Source organism: Eschrichtius robustus, chromosome 4 (genome assembly GCF_028021215.1).
Source record: "Eschrichtius robustus isolate mEscRob2 chromosome 4, mEscRob2.pri, whole genome shotgun sequence".
Lineage (NCBI taxonomy): Eukaryota > Metazoa > Chordata > Mammalia > Artiodactyla > Eschrichtiidae > Eschrichtius > Eschrichtius robustus.
The window spans coordinates 122191238-122213993 of NC_090827.1; the positions used below are offsets into that span (position 1 = coordinate 122191238).

A 22756-nucleotide genomic window follows, 5' to 3' on the forward strand; every position below is an offset into this window, starting at 1 on the left:
ATTCGACTGTGGGAGAGATGGTCCCAAAGAGCTCTGGGTGGGTCACCGCAAACGTCTGGCAGAGGTAGGTCTGGGGTGACCTTCACAGCGCTCAGCAATGAGCGGCGCAGCCCGCAGCCCGCACTGAGCCAACTGAGAGGTGGCGCCTTGGTGGACCTGCTTCTCTCCCTCCTTTCCTCTCAGTCCAGGAGGGAAACTTCCAGAGAGACCCTGCCTCTCTCCAGATGGCCACTCAGGCCCGCACCTCCCTGCCGGCGGGGTGGAAGGCAGCAGACGGCCCCTAGGGCACTGAGTACCCAGAATTACTCGCCAGTTTTGAATTCAAGCGCCCGCAAGGTGCGAGGGGCCCGTTCTCGTTCATTTCAGAAGGGGCTTCCCCTGGAAGAAGCGAGGCGGTCCCAGCGTCCGCGCTGCCCCTGGAAACCCGAGATGCGGAGGGCGGTGCCCCCGCGCTCTCTTTCTCTCCCCCTTCCCTTTTAAAATTTTGGTCGGAGGAAAGAAAACAGTCCGGCGCCCAGCTGCGTGCGAAGACGAGAAGAGAGGAGAGCGACACACCCTCCCTTTAGCCCGCCCCGCGCTGCGCTGCGCTGCGCTGGGAGGCGGGGGCCCGGCGAGGCTGCGCCCACCGGGAACGCCCTCTCCCAGTCGTGCGGCTCGGAGGATGGCCCGCTGACTGGGGCGGGAGCGCCGCGCCGGGCGGAATGATGCTCCGGAGGGGCCCCTGGCCCTGGCGCGCGCGGCTGCTGCAGACCCCAGGAACCCAAGGCCGAACGCATCCGCGACCGCCGATGCCCCAGGTTAAGCCCGAGCCGGTGCCGGGGCGGGGGTTGGGGAGGGAGCTGGAGGGAGGCGGCTGGAAAAGTTTGCGTGGGGCAACTTCCGCGGGAGCGAAAGCCCAGCGGCCGGGACGTTCACTGCGTTTTGCTGGCTCCCCGGCTTCGCGCGCGGGAGGACCCCGACAGGCGGTCGCCCGGGCCGCGGAAGTGGGCCCCGGGGTCCAGAGTCGGGGTCACCCCCAGTGGCCGAGGGAAGGAAAGGCCAGGAAGGAAAGGACGTGCGCCGGCGCATCACCTCGGTTAAGTTGGGGTGCGGGGACCATGGGGCTGCGGCCCGGGGAGCAACACAGTTACCCCGGCAGGCAGTTCCCCCGCGTCCAAACTACGGTCTTGAATAAGTTTTTAGAGCCGTTTTGCTGTCCGCTCGATCGTCGGTGCCGAAATGGCCGAAAGGGGCTAAGAAAACGGTAGCGCGAGCAGAGTACAGCCCCGAGTGTGCATTGTCGTAGGAGAGTGGAATTTCCATCCTGAAAACCGCGAGCACCTCCCTTTCAAAGAGGGAAGAAAAATTCGCGTTTTGTTCCGAGACTCGAGAGACGGGGGAATCATGAGCGTGTGCTGGTGAGTAACGGTTGGCCTGACCCAGTTGTATTGTGGTCTGTGAAGGGCCGTCGCTTGGGAGGAGGGAGGAGAGTGGATGCGCACTGAAAAAGACACAGGAAGACGGGGGAGAGTACTGATTGTAACTGGGATTGTGATGGAGCCTGACAGGCGCCCAGGAGCCCTGACTCTGAGCCTGATGCGGAAAGACAGCCTTTAAACTAGAGCCTTACAGGTGTGCGCGGTTGCGGAGGGCGTGGTTTGCGTTTTAGTTCCCAGCACCGCCCCCCCACACCCTCATAAATCAGTTTCAGATTGTTAACCGGAAAGAGATTTATTTTTTCTTCCAGTTGTGCAGTTTGAAAGAAAAGCAGAAAGTAAGCGATGTCATTACCAGTATCTTGTCACTTTCACGTCCGCTTCATTTTTTCTCTTTTTTTTTTTCCCCTCCAGCTCTCTCAGGGCTTCAGAGTTTGGAATGGTGGAAGAAATGTTTAAGTGCATTTTTAAAATGCCTTCCCTGAATGTTAGAAAGGGAATGAGGAAGGGCATTTTGTTCCTTATAACTAGGACAGGGGCAAACTTCTTAAAATGTAAAAGGGTAGACTTAATAGGCTAATGGGAGAGAGAGGCTTTTTTCATTTTGTGAAATTTGTGATTTTATTATAAATGTTGCACTTTACAGTCAAAGATATACCAAACAGTAAGACAACCCAATACAAGGAACCCCCTTCACTGGACACCATTTAAACTTAAATGATTGATTCACTTTTCTGTTAAATCTAATTAACATTTTGAGTAGAATGTTTGTGGATCCTAAGACTGGCTGCTCTTTCTCAGATTATCAACTCTAAACTCTTTTCTCCATGTTTCCCACCTGATGCTATCCAGGGTAGTGCCATTGCATGCCCCAGCAGGAATTAGATACTCCTTTAAAAGAGGTCGAAAATGATACAGTGGGGCTTACTAGGCTTAATCATAGGGGAATCATCTTAAGAAGTCTTATGTTTGACTGTCTCTAATTTACAGATTTTTGTTTTAGGTCTTGACTGTCTGTGCTATTAAGTCAATTTGCTGAACCTTAGAAATAGAAATGTTTCCATCATTTCACTTGTCTGATTAAAGACCCCCAAAGAATAAAGAGAAGCTTTGAGTGTGCTTCTGTATATGCTCTTTGAAATTGTACCATAAAGAAACTGACATATATCCTGGCTGCCTAGGAGTTTTAGCTAGGGCTACTAAACCATTTTCTGCAAATCAAATTAACTGGTTGTAGGGACATCTTTTCATTCTAATGTCTCACTGTTTTGTGATTGCCCCACTTGATATGAAAAGTCCTGTGGCTAAAGACAGGTGTTATTTCCATACATTTTTGCTGTAAACATTCAGATCTCTAGAGCCTCTGAAAGCAGCAGGAAAAAAAGAAGTGATACATGTGACCTGACAGCTCATAAAATCCTGGCTTGAAAGGACTTATCATTAATAGTATCTCAAGTAAGCGTTCCCAATTATATTTGGCCTCTTCTGAAAGTAGGAGTGTGCCTTACAGGAGCATTTAGTGTTTTTGAAAAATAGATTTATGCTTCACATGGTAGGTGAGTAATTGCCAGTGATTTTTGGGTAGAAAAAAGTTTGTCAACATGGGTATGTTTATTATAGCAGAATTGCTTTTTAAAGGACACATTTAGTCTGAAGCATAAGAGAGCCAGAGCACGCCATATTACCTTTGGCCAAGGCATGGCCTGGTGTCCATGGTTACGTTCCAGTCACAGAATCTCTGCTTGTCTGCAGCGCTGTGGCTGAGTGGTTGTCCCAGCAATCCACAGCTCCTGCCGGCCTGTCTTGTTCTCCAGGACGCAGCTTTGAGTGATCGTGGTGCCTGATAAATTATCACTAAACAGAAAGCTCTTGCCTAATTGTGCCTTTCTTAATTTGGTTCTTCTGCTACTTAGTTGGAGAGACTCCCTGATGTGATTTCAAGTCGCCAGTACAGTATTTGGGTCCCTACATTGGCTATGTTTAAAATTTAAAAAAAATCAGGTGTACTTTGCAGAGAAGTTTAAGTATTGAGTGTGCTTTTTTTTTAACTCACAGAAACAAAGCATATACATGTTATAATGCCACCACCAAATGTTAAGAAGTTGTTTTCATCTTTTGAATTTAATAAACATGTCATTCTCGTTTGACACATTCCTATGATTCTACCTCACGTGTTTGTAATTGGTGCGTTGTATACTATAATCCTCGTTTCAGAGCTCGCTCCTGAGGACAGTGATTGATTTGTATGTTGGTGATTGTACTTACATTGTAGAAAAGACATGGATGCTTTGGCCTCAAAGTAATTTTAGACCAGTTTGTTTATTAAATGTTAAACATTACTACCTTCCCAGCACTTAGGTATTAGGGCTGGGTTTTTTGTTTGCTTATTTTTGTTTTTGTTTTACTTTACTGTTTATTGCAATTTAACAGTATTCTGTTTTACAGCAAACTCTAAGCTGGGAAATCATTTTGTGGCTTGGCAGATAAATATTTGTTGAATGAGGTCTCTATGAAACTACGGTAGAAAACCAGAGGCTAAATATTGGTTAATCTAATAGCTATATAAACCAGATGTATTTACTTCATAGAATAGAAATGAGCAGCTAATTCAGTTGGTATTAGGCAACTGGGACATCTGAGGGCCAGCCCGGCCCTGCCACCACTTAGCTCCTGAACTTAGCCAAGTCATTCAGTCTACTTTGAGCCTGTTTTACTCCCTTTTCAAAACAAGATTTGTCTAAGTGGTCTCAAAAGCCCTTTCCATCTCTAAAATTACCATTTTGTTATTTTACCGCGGGTTGTAAATATTATAAAATAATAAAATATTGTCAGTGTCAGAATGTTTGTCTCAACGGTTGAAAATCCTCTTTTATGATCTTAGGCAGCCAGTAAAGTGGCAGTTTTAACTAATGATTGTAATAACTTTTCCCCTTTAAAAAGGAATTGGAATTTATTTGACATGGGGCGAGCATGGCATAATAGTATTCTCTTAGGAATTATGAATTGTCTTGCTCTAATACTTAATTCTGTCATTGCCAATGATTTCAACTGTGAATTGTTGCTTATTCAAGAGAATCTAGCATTAGAACCCTAAAGCCATTATATAGTAGACATCTTGGCCTAACGTACAGGCTATAAACCAATAGATAATAAAATAGCATTATCTTAGCTATATTCTAGAAGTATCTAATTTTTGATCCCATTTAACTTACCACATTATTAATTTTCCTGGTTTTTAAAACAAATACCAGCTCTGTTCTCTGAGCTAGGTATTTAGACTGCGTGGTATGGGATCCCTCACCCAAATGTTTTACTAAACTTTCCTCATTGGCATACCTTTTAAGAAACAGGCCTATGAAACTTGGTAGTCAGTTAAGAGGTACTCTTTACGAGGACCCATTGAAAGAAGCTGCTGTGTAGTCTTAGTCTTAGAATTGGGTTTCTCCTGAACTGATTTGGGGTTTATTATGCAGTGAGGTATACAGCCACGGCTGTTCTCTCTACGCACTGGCTGCCAGAAAGCTTACGGTCAGATTTTCAACCCACCTTCTAACAAATGTTTAAGACCTTGTGACATGCCTTTTATGTATTTACCATACTTTTGGTTTCATCCTCTCTGCCTTCATTTTCCCTCCATTCATATCCTCACTCATTTTTCTGTGATCTCTTTTAATGGGAAAAAGTGGTGCATAAATAAGATTTTATTCAGTTTCAAAAATCAGCTCTTTGGTGTTCGAACAAATATGCTCTAAGTAGTTAATGGTGGAAGCGTGGCAAACCAGGCTCCTTGTTCGCAGTGTCCTTGGTGCTTCACTCACAGAAAGTGCTCCACACATACTGACTGCACTGAATTGAGTTGCTCTAAGAATCTACTTTTGATGCTATGGTTCTCTTTTTGTTTTAATTGAGATTTAATTGACAAATATTGTTGTCTCTTAAAGGTGGTGGTTACTCTCCTCTCACCTTTTTTCTTCTTACCACCCTCACCTGTTCTAAATCTTCCTATTTCCTTGCTACCTCCACTTTCCTCACCTGGGTAAAAATCGAGTTTGGGTCAACTACTAAGTCCCGTTACATCTCTTAATTCTGAGTTTCCTATGTAAATTAACTCATAAATGATGTTATTTGATTTTACATCATTTTAACCTTAGTTTGCAGGAATGGAGAGCATGCAGTCCAGGCTTTTGTTTGGCAGCTCTTGTGAGGATAATTAGAGCTCAATGTAGGATTCACAGTACTGGTGAGAAGTGATATGTGAAATCTGCACTATCAACAAAGTCCATTGAAGAGACTATCTCTGATTTGAGGGCCAGAAATAGGGAGCAGTGAAAAGAGAGGCGAGAGATGGAGCTAGAGTTGAAATTGTTATAGCCTGTGAGCAGAAACAAGAAGTAACATAAAACATTGAACCTCATATTAAGAAACTGACAGGTATACAAGGTTTTATTGTGGCAGACTTAAGGGAGGAAAAAGTCTTCAAGATTGACAAGGGTCACACCATGAATCTGGGTTCTGTCTGAGGGTCTTACGGTATTTACCAGGTTGAGTAGGTGGTTTGGTTTATAAAAGTGCTGTGGACACAGGTGGTAATCCTAAAATATTTAACTCCACTGGGAACTCTCAATTATTTTGTTGTAGTAAGAGTGTTTTTATAATGAATGCATTGCTCAAATCTCATTTCTGGGACCAAAAGATGGATTTGCTTATTTTCAACCTCTTAGGCATAACAATAAATAATAAATGCCCTGAACCTGTTTGGAGGAAAGAAGTTATCATTCTTCTTGATGAATTCTTGTTGTTTTTCTGACTTGTGTGTGTGTTGGTGTGTGTGTGTGTGTTCATGTGTGGCTGTCTCATTTGTTAAATATTTTGTTTTGGTATATGAGTTTCCCTAGTAGGGGAGTGGGCTATTATTTGAAGAGGGGATTTTAAAAGCTGTTGATGAATAACTTCTTTTTCTGCCAGTAATGCAACTGGAATACAAGTGTGCATTTTTATCAGAGAGACTGACAGTAATGTGGCCATAAACCTGAAAAAAAATTTTTTTTAGAAAATGTGTGCAAACAGACCAGCATAGCATTGGCTGTCTAAGCCCTTGCTAGAGGATATTTGTTGAGACATTTTATAGTCTGATAACTCATTTCTGCAACTCTGCTTTGGGAATGTTTCAGATAATGCATCATGAAGCAATTTTCGTTTTTCAGGAGAAAGAATGGTTTCTTTTGACCTTGTAAATACGCTTTTGTGGGTTTGCTATTAGCGAAACCAAGGTAAGCCAGCTGTAAAACATAAGCAGCAGTTGATCCAGAAATCGTGTGGCTTCATCCCTCCAATCCCACCTGCTACTCCATGCCCTGCGAGGCCCACATCCGGCCACGATGGACTAATACCTCTCCTTGTGGCTTGTCCCTGGTGGCGTTTATGATGTTCCCTGGGCAGCGTTGCCCCCGCCCCCGTCACCCTCCCTCTTCACCTTCCTGAATTCTCATCCCCCAAGGCTGAGTTCCAATACCTACCCAACCCCACCTCACCCCAGTTTTTATGTGGTTTCTGCCGGCAGAATTAATTACACCTTCCTTTTCACTGCCACGGTAACTGCAGTACTTCATCTTGCCCTGTATTGTAGTTAGTTGGGTTTATATGATTTTCCCACCTGGATTCTCTTAGCCCTTTGGTTTTTTGTTTGTTTTTTAATTTTTATTTTATATTGGCGTATAGTTGATTAACAATGTTGTGTTAGTCTCAGGTGTACAGCAAAGTGATTCAGTTATACATATACATGTATCTATTCTTTTTCAAATTCTTTTCCCATTTAGGTTATTACAGAATATTGAGCAGAGTTCCCTGTGCTACACAGTAGGTCCTTGTTGGTTATCTATTTTAACTATAGCAGTGTACACATGTCAATCCCAAATTTCTCCTTATCTCTGATGGCTTCTGCCCCATCACAGTAGGTGCATAATAAATGCTTGTTGGGTAGAGGAATGAAGGGATAGATTATAAAGAACTAAATATCATATAGACTCCTTAATGGTGTATTCTCTTCAGGTCTGAACTTCTCAATTTCCTCTTCCCCACTGACTCTAGCCAGGGGGGGCACCTAAATCGTTATTATCCAGCTTTTGTGATATGAGGCTTGAATAGTGAAGATTTTTTTAAAGTTAATCAAAGTAATCTTTGTATGTATTGTATTTTCTAGTGAAAGAAAGCAGCAATCTTCAATTATATTTTGGTTAATTGTTTTGTTGTAGATATGCTTTCACATCAGGAGTTTTAAAGGACATAATCAACATAGTTTAGTGAAACATAAATTCTGTAAGGACAACCTGGCGTGTAAGTGTTTTCTTGGCTGTTCTGAAAGTGTGGTGGTGATTTAGGATGATTGTATGTGGGTAAGGCAGCGCTTTTCTCCACGGATGAGGACTTTCCTAAATGGCATTCTCAGAGTGTTAGATCATATTGGTTTTTGTTTTGTGACATGCTGTTTTGTGATTGCCAAAAATTATTAGTGTTGGTACTAAAAGCTCAGTCATGAAAACTTAAATAATTTAGAATGGTAATTTTATTTTATTTATTTATTTATGGCTGTGTTGGGTCTTTGTCGCTGCGAGCAGGCTTTCTCCAGTTGCGGCGAGCGGGGGCTACTCTTCGTTGCTGTGCGCAGGCTTCTCATTGCGGTGGCTTCTCCTGTTGCGGAGCACGGGCTCTAGGCGCGCGGGCTTCAGTAGTTGTGGCCTGTGGGCTCAGTAGTTGTGGCTCACGGGCGCCAGAGCACAGGCTCAGCAGTTGTAGTGCACGAACTAGAATGGTAATTTTAAAATCAATTATAAAAATTTTTATTTGTAAGATACAGTTTTATATTTTCCTGGGCAAAATATAAAATTAACCTTTTGGAAACCGCCCCCGCAAAAAAGGAATATAATTTTTGACATTAAGAAACATGCAGACCTTTACCTATTACAAGGCCCCCGTTACCACTGCAGAAGTGGGACATATTCCTCTAGAGCATGGAATTGCCATGAGTAAGATTATCATCCATTGGCCTTCCAGAACTTGGGGGCTGGTTAAGGGAGTGCCTTCAGGATACATAGCAAAATGTGTTGACTACCGTTGAATGTTCAGATATTGGATCGGTAAACCTGTATAGTGGTTGCCATTCATCTCTTTTACTGTACAGCCTAGAATCTGAGGTCTTTGAATAGGGACTTTTGATAAATCCAGAAGATTCATGCCACTGTCCCAGCATTTCTGGACTTTGGGGACAGAGGGGGTAAACAGGATGGCAGTGGAGGTTCCAGCTGCTACCTGAACTTGTGCTGCCGTCACCCTCACGAGCTCCAAGAGCTGGTTCTGGCTTGATTCCTCAGAATGTTTTAGCTGAAAGTTTGGCTTCTATTTCCCCCATCCTGGTGTTAGGTTCGTCTACTCTGAGATGTAGGTGCCACTTCTCATGCTTTTGGTTTTTCAGAGCCAAGCCCTGGTCTGTCGCATTTTAATTGCCCGTATTTCCCTTGTCTCTAAAGTGGGTTTCGACTCTTATCTAAGCCCTGAGATCTCAGTGGAGGAGTTGCGGTGCTTCATGCTAGGTCTGAAAGCTTGCAGAGAAGATCCTTAAAAGTTATGTGGAAGACAAGACACGTAAAAGAGATACATACGTGTTCATTCACCAGTTGGCTCATGAGAGTCAAATATCAGAGACAATAAATACTAAAAGAATTCAGAGAAGAAACATCATTAGAAATTGAAGAGATGAAAAGAGGTGAGATTTTGACTAAGCTCTGAGACCAGGGTAAGGAAGGGTTTAGCAGACATATTTGGAGTAGGAAGAATGGGCATAAGCACAGAGGGTGGAATCTGAAAGGAGTTGGGGGTCTAGTAAGCACTCTGATGAGGCAGCAGGAAGTATTCTCTGGGAAGTGTGGTCCTTGATTTGACTTGTATTAGAGTTTTAGACACCATATTAAAACCTTATAGGAATTATGTTTATTAAATTAAACTCTGTATCACAAACTGATATCCTGTAGGACATTGATTCCTAGGATGTTAATAGATGTTTCAGAAAAACAAATTCCCTGTTCTTATAAGTTTGAAGAATTCTGGGTTAAGCCATACCAAGTTAGATGTGTTCCTTCACTACATACCTTTGCTAATGGGCATTGGGACGATCTGAGAGCAGGAAGGAGGTTGATCACAGATCTCTATTACTCCACAGCATTCCTAGTAACTTCTCCCAAGAGAGTGGTCTACAGGATACAGTTTGGGGAGCACTGCATTAAAAAATTAGATTGGGGATGGATTATGTTGAAAAACACAAGAAATCCTCTTACTTCCGAGCCTATTTCCTCAGGTATAACTAATCTTGCCACTCCAGCTCTAGTGTATTGGACCATTCCTAGATACTACGTTCTTCAGCCTTCTTTGCAGCTAGCATGTGACCAAGTTCTGGATATCTCCTGTGACATAGAAGTGTAATTTCTGTTCACATCCTTAATTAGGAAACTGATTTCTCTCTTCTACCTTTTACTCTCTCCCATGGGCTGCAATGTAGATGTGGAAGGGGTGAGCCAGCCTGGACCCTGTGGAGGCATATAACCCTCTAGATGATGGTGGGACAACTAGATAGAAGGGACCTGCATCCCTGGATGGCATTAATGTCCTCTTACGCTCAACTGCCTACCTACCAGAAAAACAAACATCTCTCTTGAGTCCATGTGCTTTTAGGTCTCTTTGTTACAGCAGCTTAGCTTGTGCCTTATCTTGTCCAGTGGAAGAGCAGCCCAACCAGAAGTCTCTGAATGGAAGGATTAAAGCAGAAGAGCAGGAAAAGAAAAAAAAGGAGAAAAGCCAGAGACGTTATGAGACGGATGCTATTGGAGGCTCACAGAAAGCAGTACTACAAAAGCCCAAAGCATGGTTACTGATGGTTGAAACCTGAAGTTGAAAAACAACCAATTCGTGGCTGGAATATGTTTTATAGAGCATAAATAACAGTTTACCTTGTGCTGTCTCCACCTGCCATGCCCATGTTCTATTCCTGGTTAAAAGTCTGACCTTGGCTTCACCATTTTCGTAAATGAAACCTGTCTTGATTACTAGATGGAAATCATCTTTCCTTCTTTTTTTTTTTTGAAATTGAGATAGAATTGACATATAACATTACATTAGTTTTAGGTGTATAGTATAATAATTTGATATTTGTATGTGTTATGAAAAGATCATCACGATAATACAGTTAACATCCATCACCACACATAGTTACAATTTTTTTTCATGTGATAAGAATTTTTAGGATTTACTCTTAGCAACTTCCAAATATACAGGGCAGTATTATTAACTATAGTCACCATGCTGTGTATTACATCCCCAAACTACAAGTTTGTACCTTTTGACCTCCTTCATCCATTTCACCCACCCCTCAAATGGCAGGATTTCCTTCTTTTTATGGCTGAATAATATTCCATTGTGTATATGTACACCATATTTTCTCTATCCATTCATCCGTTGACGGACACTAAGGTTGTTTTCATGTTCTGGCTATTATAAATGATGCTTCAGTGAACGTGGGGGTGCAGATATCTTTTCCAGTTAGTGTTTTCATTTCCACTTCCCAGAAATGGAATTGCTGGATCATATGATAGTTCTGTTTTTAACTTTTTGAGGAACCTCCATACTGTTTTCCATAGTGGCTGCACCAACTTACATTCCCACCAACAGTGCACGTGTTCCCTTTTCCCTGCCTCCTCACCATCACTTGTTATTTCTTGTCTTTTTGAATGGAGCCACTCATAACAGGTATGAGGAGATACTTCATTGTGGTTTTGATTTTCATTTCTCTGATGATTAGTGATGTTGAGCACCTTTTCCTGTACATATTGCCATTTGTATATCTTCTTTGGAAAAATGTATACTCAGGCCCTCTGCCCATTTTTTTTCCCCATCTTTCCTTCCTGTGTCTGCCTAGTTGACTCATTTTACTACTCGTTTGGTACTTGTACACTCCCTTATATCAGGGCTTTTTGTGTCTGTATCTTACCAGCATGCCTGCTCCCCCTCATGAATATTCTTTTTCTCTGTACACTAGTAATTGCTGAAGAGTAAGTACCATATCTTTTAAATTTTTGGCACCATATATATATGTTTATATATCTTGGTTTTTCTTATTCTGCTAGTACAGGTGCTTGTAGTGGTGCTAAATGAATGAGGTATAAGAAGATAGCTGCCATTGTCTTTCTGAGAAATGATGTTGGTCTATACCAGGTGTTGGTAAACGTTTCCTATAAAGGTCCAGAGGGTAAACATTTTAGGCTTTGCAGCCTATGAGCTGTCACAAGTCCTCGGTGTTGCCGTTGCAGTGCAAAAGCTGCCATGCAGGGCATGCCTGTGTTCCAATAAACTTTATGTACAAAAATGGCAATGGACCAGATTCAGCCCGTTTGCCAGCTGTAGTTTGCCAGCCCCTGATCTGTAGACTCTATACCAAGATTTTGGCAGTAGTAATAGAAATGTTATTTTAGAAGATGAATCTGGATATAGTACTTCGGTGTACGTATAGTGGGATGGGGCAAGTGAGTACGTTAATAAGGACCAGTCACGAAGTCATGGTCACTGTACATGGAGCTGAAATAACAGGGACTGGTACACTGGACAGACATGAGGAAGAATGTGAAGACGTGTAGGAATTTCAGCGGTTTTCCACTATTAGGCTTACGTCTAACCATGAGGCCACAGTGCCTGGCACGTGAGAGAAGGAAGAGAATGGACGGCTGGGACTAAGATAAAGAGCTGCTGTCTGAAATCAGGGGAGGAGTCCGAGTCCTGTGGTGAGGTCTCTTTCCTGTGGGAGAGGTGGCGTGATGGGTGAAGACGTGAAGACTTGGCAGAGTAATCTTCAAGAGGCCGTGCATTGGCCCAGGCATTTATTCCAGTAGGTTATTTCTCTCTGGAATTATTTAACCACGGGCACCATTTGTCTTTCATGTGAACCCAGCATTAGAGGTTACAGTCTTTATGTATGTTTTTCCTCCATTTTCTTTCTCCAAACCTTTTTTTTTTTTTTAAATGAATTTTCTATTATCTCTGTTGATTAGCATAAGCTGTGCTGCTGAAACAAAAGACTCAACAGTACTTGAACTTCTGTATTCTTTAGGTCAGTTTTCTCTCTCTCAGGAGATGGTTCTGAGGTAAGCTTTTCAGGTCAGCAGTAGGTCGGCTCCACACAGTCATCCAGGGACCCTAAGCTGACCAGTTCCTCTCTCGTCTTCAACACATGGCTTCCAAACTCAAAAGAGCTTGGAAGGGTTTTTTAGGCTTGCGAGGGGTTTCGGGCTAGGCCTGGAGATGTCACGTAACGCTTACGTTCATGTTCCATTGAATATTTCATTGAACGGGTCAGATGGCCATATTGAGCTGCACGGGGGCTGAGAGAAGTCGTGCTGCCTGGGAGCCACATTCCAGCGAACACTTGGTAACCATGGAAGAAGGGAGATAGGATTTTAGTGGACATTTAGGTGTTCTGCTGCATTCCCCTTGACTAGAAACAGGATGGTTTTGCTTTTTGTGAGCACTGAATTTTCAAGGCTCTACTGTGCTTCGTTTGTATGAGTTCTTCAGCAGTAGATATTTACAGGGAAACTTTATTTCTCCCTGGAAAACTTAAAAAGGAAATGGTGGAAATTCAGCATTTTTAATTTAGGTTGGAACAGGAACATTTGACACTTCGTTGGCTTCATTATAAGCTGCCCTTGGGGCTGTAACTTAATAGGAAAGGGTGTAGTCTCACTTGTACACGCTAAGCTAAGGAAGAGAGAGAAATAAATTCTAATGGTTCAATTAGGATTTGAAGCCAGAATTCAAGTTTGTGCAATGACACCTGATAAGGAGGAAAAGAAGTATAGTTGAGAGAAGATGCTGACAATATAGTCTTAGGGAAGGACTTCCTTTAGAGGAACTGTGGTGATTAATAGATAAAGGAGCAATAGTGAAAGTTATAAAAGTATCATGCATATCTAGTATATGAATTTAGTGGCATTTTGTAGGCTAGCCTCTTATAAATATGGTCTAAAAAAAGGGAAATCTTAAGTAGATGCTTAGGATGGTTGACAGATGCTGAGTCTTTGACTAAAACGTATCTTAGTATATAACATAATAGTGAGACTAATCTACTATAGTTCAGGGCATATTCAGAAAGAGATTTATTAGTAGAACCTTGTATATTGTCTCCTCACCACATTATTTACTTAATCACATCTTTTTAATCACAGGCTTTTTAATTTTAATTTGTCAGGCTTGGATATCACTATTGATCAGTCTTAAATGTGTAACTTTGACTTTGGAATATTAGAAGTGTTTTCCTTTCTCATTGCTTTTCATGCACTTCAACATAGTTATTGTTTTATATAATGAAATGGCTAGATTGTCATAGATTCCTATACATTTCTTGAACTTGGACACTATATTGTCTATGAAACATTAAATGAGGCTTCAATGAAAGAGTTGTCCAAAGAGCTGTGTGTGTGTGTGTGTGTGTGTGTGTGTGTGTGTGTGTGTATATATATATATATAATATTATGTAATATATATAATATATAAAAATATATATAATTGGAAATATTATCACCAAACTGAACATATTACAATATTTTGAACTGTGCCTGGGCCTGTCCTGGCAGTATCCAAACATAAAATATCATCCTAGGTCGTATGGAATTGTCTTTTACTGGAGGCTTCTTATTCTCATTCCATACTGCAGCAGATTAATCTGGGCTATTGCTTTAAGAATAGTAGGGAAAAAAACAATTTAACAGTGCTAGAGGAAGGCAGAGTCTCTCCTGATGCAGGAAAAAAGTATAGGATGAGTAAATCCTGCTTGGTAGTTAGTTGTGTGCAGGGGATCCGGGAGTTTCAGTTTACCCGCAAGCCACCTCTGAATGTTGAATTTCCAGAACTCTAGTTTGGCTCCTAACTGATTGAAGGGATGTGCAGAGTCTTAATCACCACGAGCGATAGTCCCATTACATTGCACCAGGCTTGTCAGACTGCATCGGGGCCTGATGTTTTGTTACTGGGGCAGTGCTTTAGAAGGGACGCTGACAAGCTGGTGGGAGGGAAGTGCATCCAGAAGGCAGTTAAGATGTTAAGGATTTATATCAGAGATGATTTCAGGGAATGGATATTTTTAATCTGGTGAAAAAGAAGGCAAAGGAGACGCAAAATCTGTTTTCAAACATCTGAGAAGGTATTATGTGAAAGATATGTCATTCTGTGTTGCTTCAGAGCAAGGAAATTACCCCTAAGATTGGGCATTAGGAGGTCAGAGTTCAGCTTAATTTAAGAAACTATATGTATTCTGCCTGTCCACCAATGCATAGACCACTTTGTTTTTTTAATTGAGGTATAGTTGATTTGCAGTCTTATATTAGTTTCAGGTTTACAACATAGTGATTTGATATTTTTATAGATTATACTCCATTTAAAGTTATTATAAAATATTGGGAATAATAAAATGTATTCCCTGTTCTGTAGTTTACATCTTTGTATCTTATTTTATTTTTATTTTTTAGCATTTTAAAAAAAAATTTATTTATTTATTTTTGGCTGTGTTGGGTCTTCGTTTCTGTGCGAGGACTTTCTCTAGTTGCGGCAAGCGGGGGCCACTCTTCATCGCGGTGCGCGGGCCTCTCACTGTCGCGGCCTCTCTTGTTGCGGAGCACAGGCTCCAGACGCGCAGGCTCAGTAGTTGTGGCTCACGGGCCCAGTTGCTCTGCGGCATGTGGGATCTTCCCAGACCAGGGCTCGAACCCGTGTTCCCTGCATTGGCAGGCAGATTCTCAACCACTGCGCCACCAGGGAAGCCCTTATTTTATTTTTTAAATAATTTATTTATATTTTACTTTTGGCTGCGTTGGGTCTTCGTTGCTGCACGCGGGCTTTCTCTAGTTGTGGCGAGCGGGGGCTACTCTTCGCTGCAGTGCATGGGCTTCTCATTGAGGTGGCTTCTCTTGTTGCGGACCACGGGCTCTAGGCGAGTGGGCTTCAGTAGTTGCGGCGCGTGGGCTCAGTAGTTGCAGCGTGCGGGCTCTAGGGCGTGCGGGCTTCAGTAGTTGTGACACACGGGCTCAGTAGCTGTGGCTCGCGGGCTCTAGAGTGCAGGCTCAGTAGTTGTGGCACATGGGCTTAGTTGCTCCACGGCATGTGGGATCTTCCTGGACCAGGGCTTGAACCTGTGTCCCCTGCATTGACAGGTGGATTCTTAACCACTGCACTGCCAGGGAAGTCCGTGTATCTTATTTTAGACCTACTAGTTTATATCTCTTAATCCCCTTTCCTTATCTTGCCCCTCTCCCAACCCCTCTCCCCACTGATAACCACTAGTTTGTCCTCTGTATCTGCAAGTCTGTTTCAGTTTTGTTATATTTGTTTGTTTTATTTTTTAGATTTCACATATAAGTGAAAAAGTACAGTTTTTGTTTTTCTCTGTCTGACTTAACTTCACTAAGCATAATACCCTCCAGGTCCATCCATCTTGTTGCAAGTGAAATTTTTCATTCTTTTTTTATGGCTAAGTAATATTCCACTGTGTATATATATATATGGCAAATCTTTATCCATTCATCTGTTGATGGACTCTTAGTTTGCTTCCATATCTTGGCAATTGTAAATAATGCTGCATGAACATTGGAGTGCATATGTTTTCGAGTTAGTGTTTTCATTTTCTTCTGATTTATACCCAGGATTGGAATTGCTGGACCATGTGATAGTTCTATTTTTAATTTTTTGAAGACCCTCCATACTGTTTTCCACGATGGCTGCACCAATTTACATTCCCACCAACAGTGTACTAGTGTTTCCTTTTTTCCATATCCTTGCCAACATTTATTATTTGTTGTCTTTTTGATGATAGCCATTCTGACAGGCGTGAGATGATAGCTTATTGTGGTTTTGATTTTCATGTCTTTGATGATTAGTGATGTTGGACATCTTTTCATGTACCTGTTGGCCATTTGTTTGTCTTCTTTGGAAAAATGTCCATTCAGGTCTTCTGCCCATTTTTTAATCAGATTGTTTGTTTTTTTGATATTGAGTTGTATGAGCTCTTTGTATAGTTTGGATATTAACCCCTTATCAGAAATATCATTTTCACATATCTTCTCCCATTCAGTAGGTTGTCTTTTCATTTTGCTGATGGTTTCCTTTGCTGTGCAAAAGCTTTTATGTTTGATTAGGTCCCATTTGTTTATTTTTGCTTTTGTTTCCCTTGCTTGAAGAGACAGATCCAAAAAATATTGGTAAGACATATGTCAAAGAATGTGCTGGGTATGTTTTCTTCTGAGAGTTTTATGGTTTCCCGTCTTACACTTAGGTCTTTAATCTATTTTGAGTTTATTTTTGTATATGGAATGAGAAAATGTTCTAATTTCGTTCTTTTACATGTTCCAGTTTTCCCAGCATATCTTATTGAAGAGACTGGATAGACTGTCCTTAAATACAGGACTCTTAAGTTACTAGAGGAACTCAAGCAGAAGCTAGAGAAGCACTGGAGAATCCTCTGGTGCTGCAGGAGCCTGCTCAGTGAGGACACCAGAAACAGGAAGCAAACCCCCTTTTCCTCCTTCAGTGTTTCTTCAACACCCCTACTGACAAGACTTTAGTGCCAACCAGCAAAGGAAAAATATCTGAAGAACCCAGATTCATTTTCACAGAGCAGTGAAAAAGGGTGAATTTGGAGCTTACAGGCAGTAAGTTGATAAGCCTCACAGGAGGGGTGAGGTAACACCTGTGCAGTACTTGGAAGTGGCAGCTGCACTCACAGGTCAGGCCAAGGTGGGATGGGAGACAGAGGCCAGGCTGTGGTTGAGGCACTGGTAAAGGAGTGGTCGTTTTGAATACAGCGCTGTAGTCTAGACCAGGGATCAGGGAACTTGACTGTTCTAGGAACAGAGAATGCAACCCAAATGAGAACAGATAAAGCAGAGAGAGAGATTTAAAAAAAAAAGTGTGAGACCTATAAGTGCATGAGGAAGTTAGACTGAGTAGATAGGATGGTGAGGTGTGGATTATCAAGAAGCCAAGAAGTAAGCTTAAGTAGGGGTGCTTGGAACCTGGGTGGGGTCCAGGTCAAAATGGGAGGTCAGCAGAGGTGAACTCTGAGGTTCCTTTCATCTCTGTGAGGTCCCTCAGGTGTACAGCCTTTGATATCCATCACAGAGGCAGAAACTGCTGCAGTCTGAGATTGATAAACCCAAAGAGCTAGCTCAGAATTGATCCACTGCTGTACCTCTCTTGCTGACCACCTGTTACCGTCTGCCTTCCCCACCAAGAAAAGGCTTTGGATTGATCATAGTGTATTAACTATTTAGTGGGGGTGGTTTGTGTTTTGGCCTATTATTTGTATGATATTATCAATCTTTCTGTGAAGGTTTACAGGTTTAGAAATGTTTGCTGTGAGGTTTTGCCTGGCAGTGACCCAGGCGTGCTGCTCATAACTGGTGTCCATTTGAGCTTTAAGCAGCAGTGCTCTTTTAACAGGCTGTAGCCCTTCTTCACATATGAAAGTCACTTTATAAAGAACCCAGGCAGTTTCATTTAATTAGTTTATTTAGTGGGATTGTGCCTCCATTTAATTAGCGAAGTCTGAATTCGTGCCAGTGACTAAGTTTTGTAATCGACAGTTGTGATGCCTGCAATTATGTGGAAACATCCAAGTCTAACCTCTCTTACAGAGTAATTGTATTACCTGAATGTACCTTTAGAACTGAATTAGGGTGAAATACCTTAGTATTAATAATTATCCTGCTTACTTAAAGCTATAGGATCTTAGAAAAGCTCTTCGTAGGCACAGCAGTGACCATTAAAACTATTACTATTATAGTTTAGCATGGTAATGCTCTTGGTTTTGAAACTTTAGAAAACATCTTTGTGGTCTCTCCTAGTCCTCTTGCTTTCTCTGGACACTTCTTTGCTCTTAAATACATGGTTATACAGAATTGGCCATCTTAGTAGGACATGACTTTCATTCAACTGGTCACCTGACCGAGGAACTTGGAATTGGGTATAGGATTGCCATCTCTGCTGGCTGCCCATTTGAATAGTGGAGTTTATACACTTGGAGCTGTTGGGTAATGATCATTTTCTACCCCGTGGACCGGGAAGCAGTGCAAATCATTTTGTAGTGATAAAGCAGAATGACGCTGACATGCAGAGAAAAGGGGGAATGAACTGTGGATCAAGAGGACTTCCCAATCTGAATATGACCCCCCAGTCCTTAGTTCTAGCCCATTCCCAGCACTCAGCTGAATCCTTCATTTAGGCTCCATGAGAGATACCCCTCTGTCCTTAAACTCCCATTCGTGCTTAAGCTAAGTCAAGTACATGTTTACTCCTTTCATCCAAGTGACAGATATATTTGAAGATCATTCAGACTTATTAAAAAAAAAAATCTAAGATCTTATAGAGAAACGGGCAAAGGGCATAAGTGATTTTCAGAAAAAGGAAATTTAAAATGCCTAATAAGCATATGAAAAATAGTAAACATCACTGATAGTCAAAAAATACAAAAACAACAAATAGCAAAGAAAACCAAAGATAATACTCAAAGCGTAAAGCATGTCACGATGTGGGAACTCCTCTGGACTGTTAAGAGTGTGAAGCCATTGTATAATCCAGAGTCCCGACAGGAAACAGATGGCTCAGTCAGGAAAGGGTCGTTAGAGGAGAGTTTATACACAAAGGGCTCTTCACAGAGTTGTGGGTACAGGAGAACTGCCAGGGATGGTGCAGTAACCCTGGGCTGGTGGTGGCAGGTTGGGGTGAGACGGACCCAAGGCCACCTCGAGGGGAGTACTGGCCCTGAGTTGAAGGACCCGGCCAGATAGTCACTCAGAAATTATTTTCTTATTGTTCCTTTAAATATTAACATTCATTAAAACTGAAATGACAAAATTCGCAGTCTTACTGGTCCAGTTTAAGATTTCAGGTGCTTTATTAACTCATTTTTAATGAAGAAGCTAATATTTTCAAAGTCAGGCCTCTAGGTATTGTTCTCCCTCTTTGACACCAGCGGCAATTGAAGTCAGCACTGCTTTTGTTTGATTCATACTATACGTGATGCTAGCTCAGACAGACCAGCTCTGTCAGCTCTCTCCCTGTGTTATCTCACAGCCCCCTCACCAAAGTCCTGGGAGACGGGTTCCCAGATTGCCCCCCATCTAGTGATCATCTAAGGAAGCAACTAAGGCACAAACTCGGCCTGGCCCCTCTCAGGCCTCCACTCCCAACAGCTAGTCTGCTTTATAGTTGCCAGTCTGCTTTACAGTCGCCTTATCTTCTCTCCTACTTTGAAAAAAAATTATAAAATGATATCTTTTCAGGCTTTGAGTATGCAGATTCATTTGAAGAAGAGCTTTCAACCCCACTAAAACCTGATTGTTTCATAGTCTGAAATGGATACTTGAGTTCTGTAAGAGCCATGGGATTAAATTTTGAAGTGTACCACAAAGATGACCTCGCTGTACCAGTTTCATGTGGAAATTTGTTTATGATGTAAAAGTATAAGTATAAAGTTTCCTAAAACCTTTTTTAAATGTTTCTAAATAAGTAAATAAATTGTTGAATAAAGTTCCAAATAAACTTTTTCTCCCAAAGAAGCAGTTGGCTTTCAAAAGAGAAAATTAAGTTAATTAACATGAATTAATTAAAATAGAATTCTTTGCAGAGTCAGTCAGTGTCGTGTGTGAATTCAGACAGTCCAAGAATATTGGGCAAGGAACTGCAAAAGACAGTTTGGGTCAGCATTATATGTTGTAGCAAGATTATAGCAAAATTATAGTTAAACTAGTACATGGCCATCTCCTGTCACCTAAAATCATTCAATTAATCTCTTTCTCTCTCTTCCTCTCTCTCTCTCTCTCTCTCTTCCTCTCTCTCTCTCTCTCTCTCTCTCTCTCTCTCTCTCTCGCTCGCTCGCTCTCTCTCCCTCTCCCCCTCCCCCGCCACAAAGAAAGTAGTCCAGTGTCTTAAATTTTTGACTTATTCTCTTAAGTACTCATGAAATAATACATAGTAATATAGTTCTTGAAATCTGAGTTTCAAGACAGTTGATGGATGAAAATTTGATAACTCACTAAGAATAACTTACTACCTAAAAGTTTAAAAGATATTTTCTGTACACATGATCTCAGATCTCATGTAACTTCTATACAGCCTTGTCATCCAGGTATTACTCTTTTATAAATGGGAACACTGAGGCCCAGAAAGGTTAATTAAATTATTCACACAGTCATTGGTGGAGCCGAACTTAAATCCAGGTCCTCTGATGATGAATCCCACACAGACTTTCAGTAAACTACACTGCCCCAGTTTTCTCCTCTCCCTTTTGGAGCACAAAAATAATAGCTAGACTTGGGCAAACCCCAGATTACCCCTAAAGAGGAAATTCTCATAATTCCTGGATGATCAAAATGAGTAAGACAAGTAGCAAGAAAAAGCAGCTTGATGTTTGAAGGTGCCCTGACTTTCATATCCACTTCCATCTTTTTGAATATCCAGGTCCCGCCCATTGGAGTCCCGCCTCTGACCTTCTGTTCTCTTCACTCGCCTTAGCTCTGGGTGGTGGATTGCCACTGATGCTTGATTCCACTGTTTGTGTTGTCATTGATTCTATTATACAGTGGGTTGATTTTCCCCATGTTTTGTACTTGTTAATTCAGTTAGCCTAGACGTTCTCTGAGATCAGGGGCCATATGTGAGACTTCTGTTTTGTACTTTGAAGTGTATTATTCAGGATTAGAAACTCAAGGTGTGGGGATTAATTTCTGCTTTTCCTCCATAGCGTATTTTATTGTTGGGCCTCTGATTAAACCTCACATTTAAAGAAAAGCAGGACCACCATGTAGAGTTGTGCAGGCTTTGTATTACTCAAGGGCATACATCGAAGTGGGGACATTTTATCATAGACATTGTAGATAGGTCAGTTTACGATGCTTTTCTGATAAATGGCCATAAATGTATGTGAGGAAGGAGAGCTGACTTTTAAATTCATTTATGGGTGACTATGAGTCAGTGCAAAAGCCCTGACCACTGCCACATAGAAGAGATTTATGTATTATAGTCAACTTGAAGTTTACCAAACTTATGGTTTAACAACTTTATAAATGTACTGCAAATCATTGATTGTTTCATACTTGAAATTAATGAATTTTATGGCATGTAAATTAAGCCTCAATAAAGCTGTTAAAAATTAAAAAACAAAACAAAACAAAAAAACCCCCAAACAAAAGAACTTTATCCAGAGATTGAGTCAAAACAAAAATATTTGAAGTCTGACTGAGAATGACAATTAGATGGGCGGAGAAATAACCAAATCCCTGTAACAGAACAGAAAACTTTTGAAAATTACTTCCACAGCAACCTTGAAACAAAAGTTTATGGAACTCAGCGTATTCCTTTAAAAGATAGAGTTCTAGATTTTAGTAAGAAACAGTGACTGAATGACTAAATTATAAAGCTCTGTTTTAAGTATTGCATCATTATTGAGATCACAATCTTTTTCTAAGACTTAGGCACATATAAAAACACATATAAGCCTATGCTGGAAGCTTTATAAATGAATTAAATTCAGAAGTATTTATTTCTTTTCTCAGATATTATAAGTAGTAATTTTGCTGCCTTTGTTGTACTGGAAGATGAACACAGTAGAAATGAAAACTTGTTAACTGTTTCAGTTGATATGTTTGAAATAGTTAGAAGCAAAATCCTAAGTGGTTAATGGCTATAATATGGTCTAAAATACAGAAACTTTCAAGAGCTACATCCAGTATCTAAAGGACAGATCTGAAAAGGTTAATTTGTTTGTCATGTAAGAAGTTAGTTTTTCAAAACTAAGTTGAGCTGTAACCTTCACCTTATGGTCATAGAAGCCAAATCACAACTTTCACCTTAATGCCCCAACTGAAGGGCCAGGTAGAATTGTGATGGAACTGGTAAGACTACATCTTGAAAAATGTATCACCTATTTCTCATCTTTAAAAATATTCATGCTAACAGGTGACATATCAAAGGGAGGGTGAAATTTTGCAGCCGATAGATGTGTGTTTGTTGTCTTGCTGTTGTGACGCAAACCATCAAGTAACTTGTTCTGTTTCCTTGGGCAGCAGCCTAGAAATTGCGTGTGACTGCAGTGAGAATGAACTCAGCATTTGAGTCAGTAAACTCAGTTGTGTTTTACTACGTGGCAGCTGAACTGACATTTCTGTTTTCTGCTGAGTTTTTGGTAGTTGCATTCTGATGCTGAAATGATAGCTTTTAGCAGCATTTGATGCTGGAAATGGCCAAGTGAAAGAAAATCT

At 41.3% G+C, this 22756-nt stretch overlaps 1 protein-coding gene across 1 annotated transcript in view; it reads left to right on the top strand.

Moving 5' to 3' along the window:
* The first annotated feature begins 600 nt into the window (after positions 1-600).
* The window catches only part of MCUB (mitochondrial calcium uniporter dominant negative subunit beta), a 93879-nt gene continuing 71723 nt past the window's right edge, over positions 601-22756 (top strand). Inside the window, 1 exon segment of the mRNA XM_068543295.1 lies at positions 601-797. Coding sequence (XP_068399396.1) covers positions 702-797 — 96 coding nt within the window. The 5' untranslated portion in view covers positions 601-701.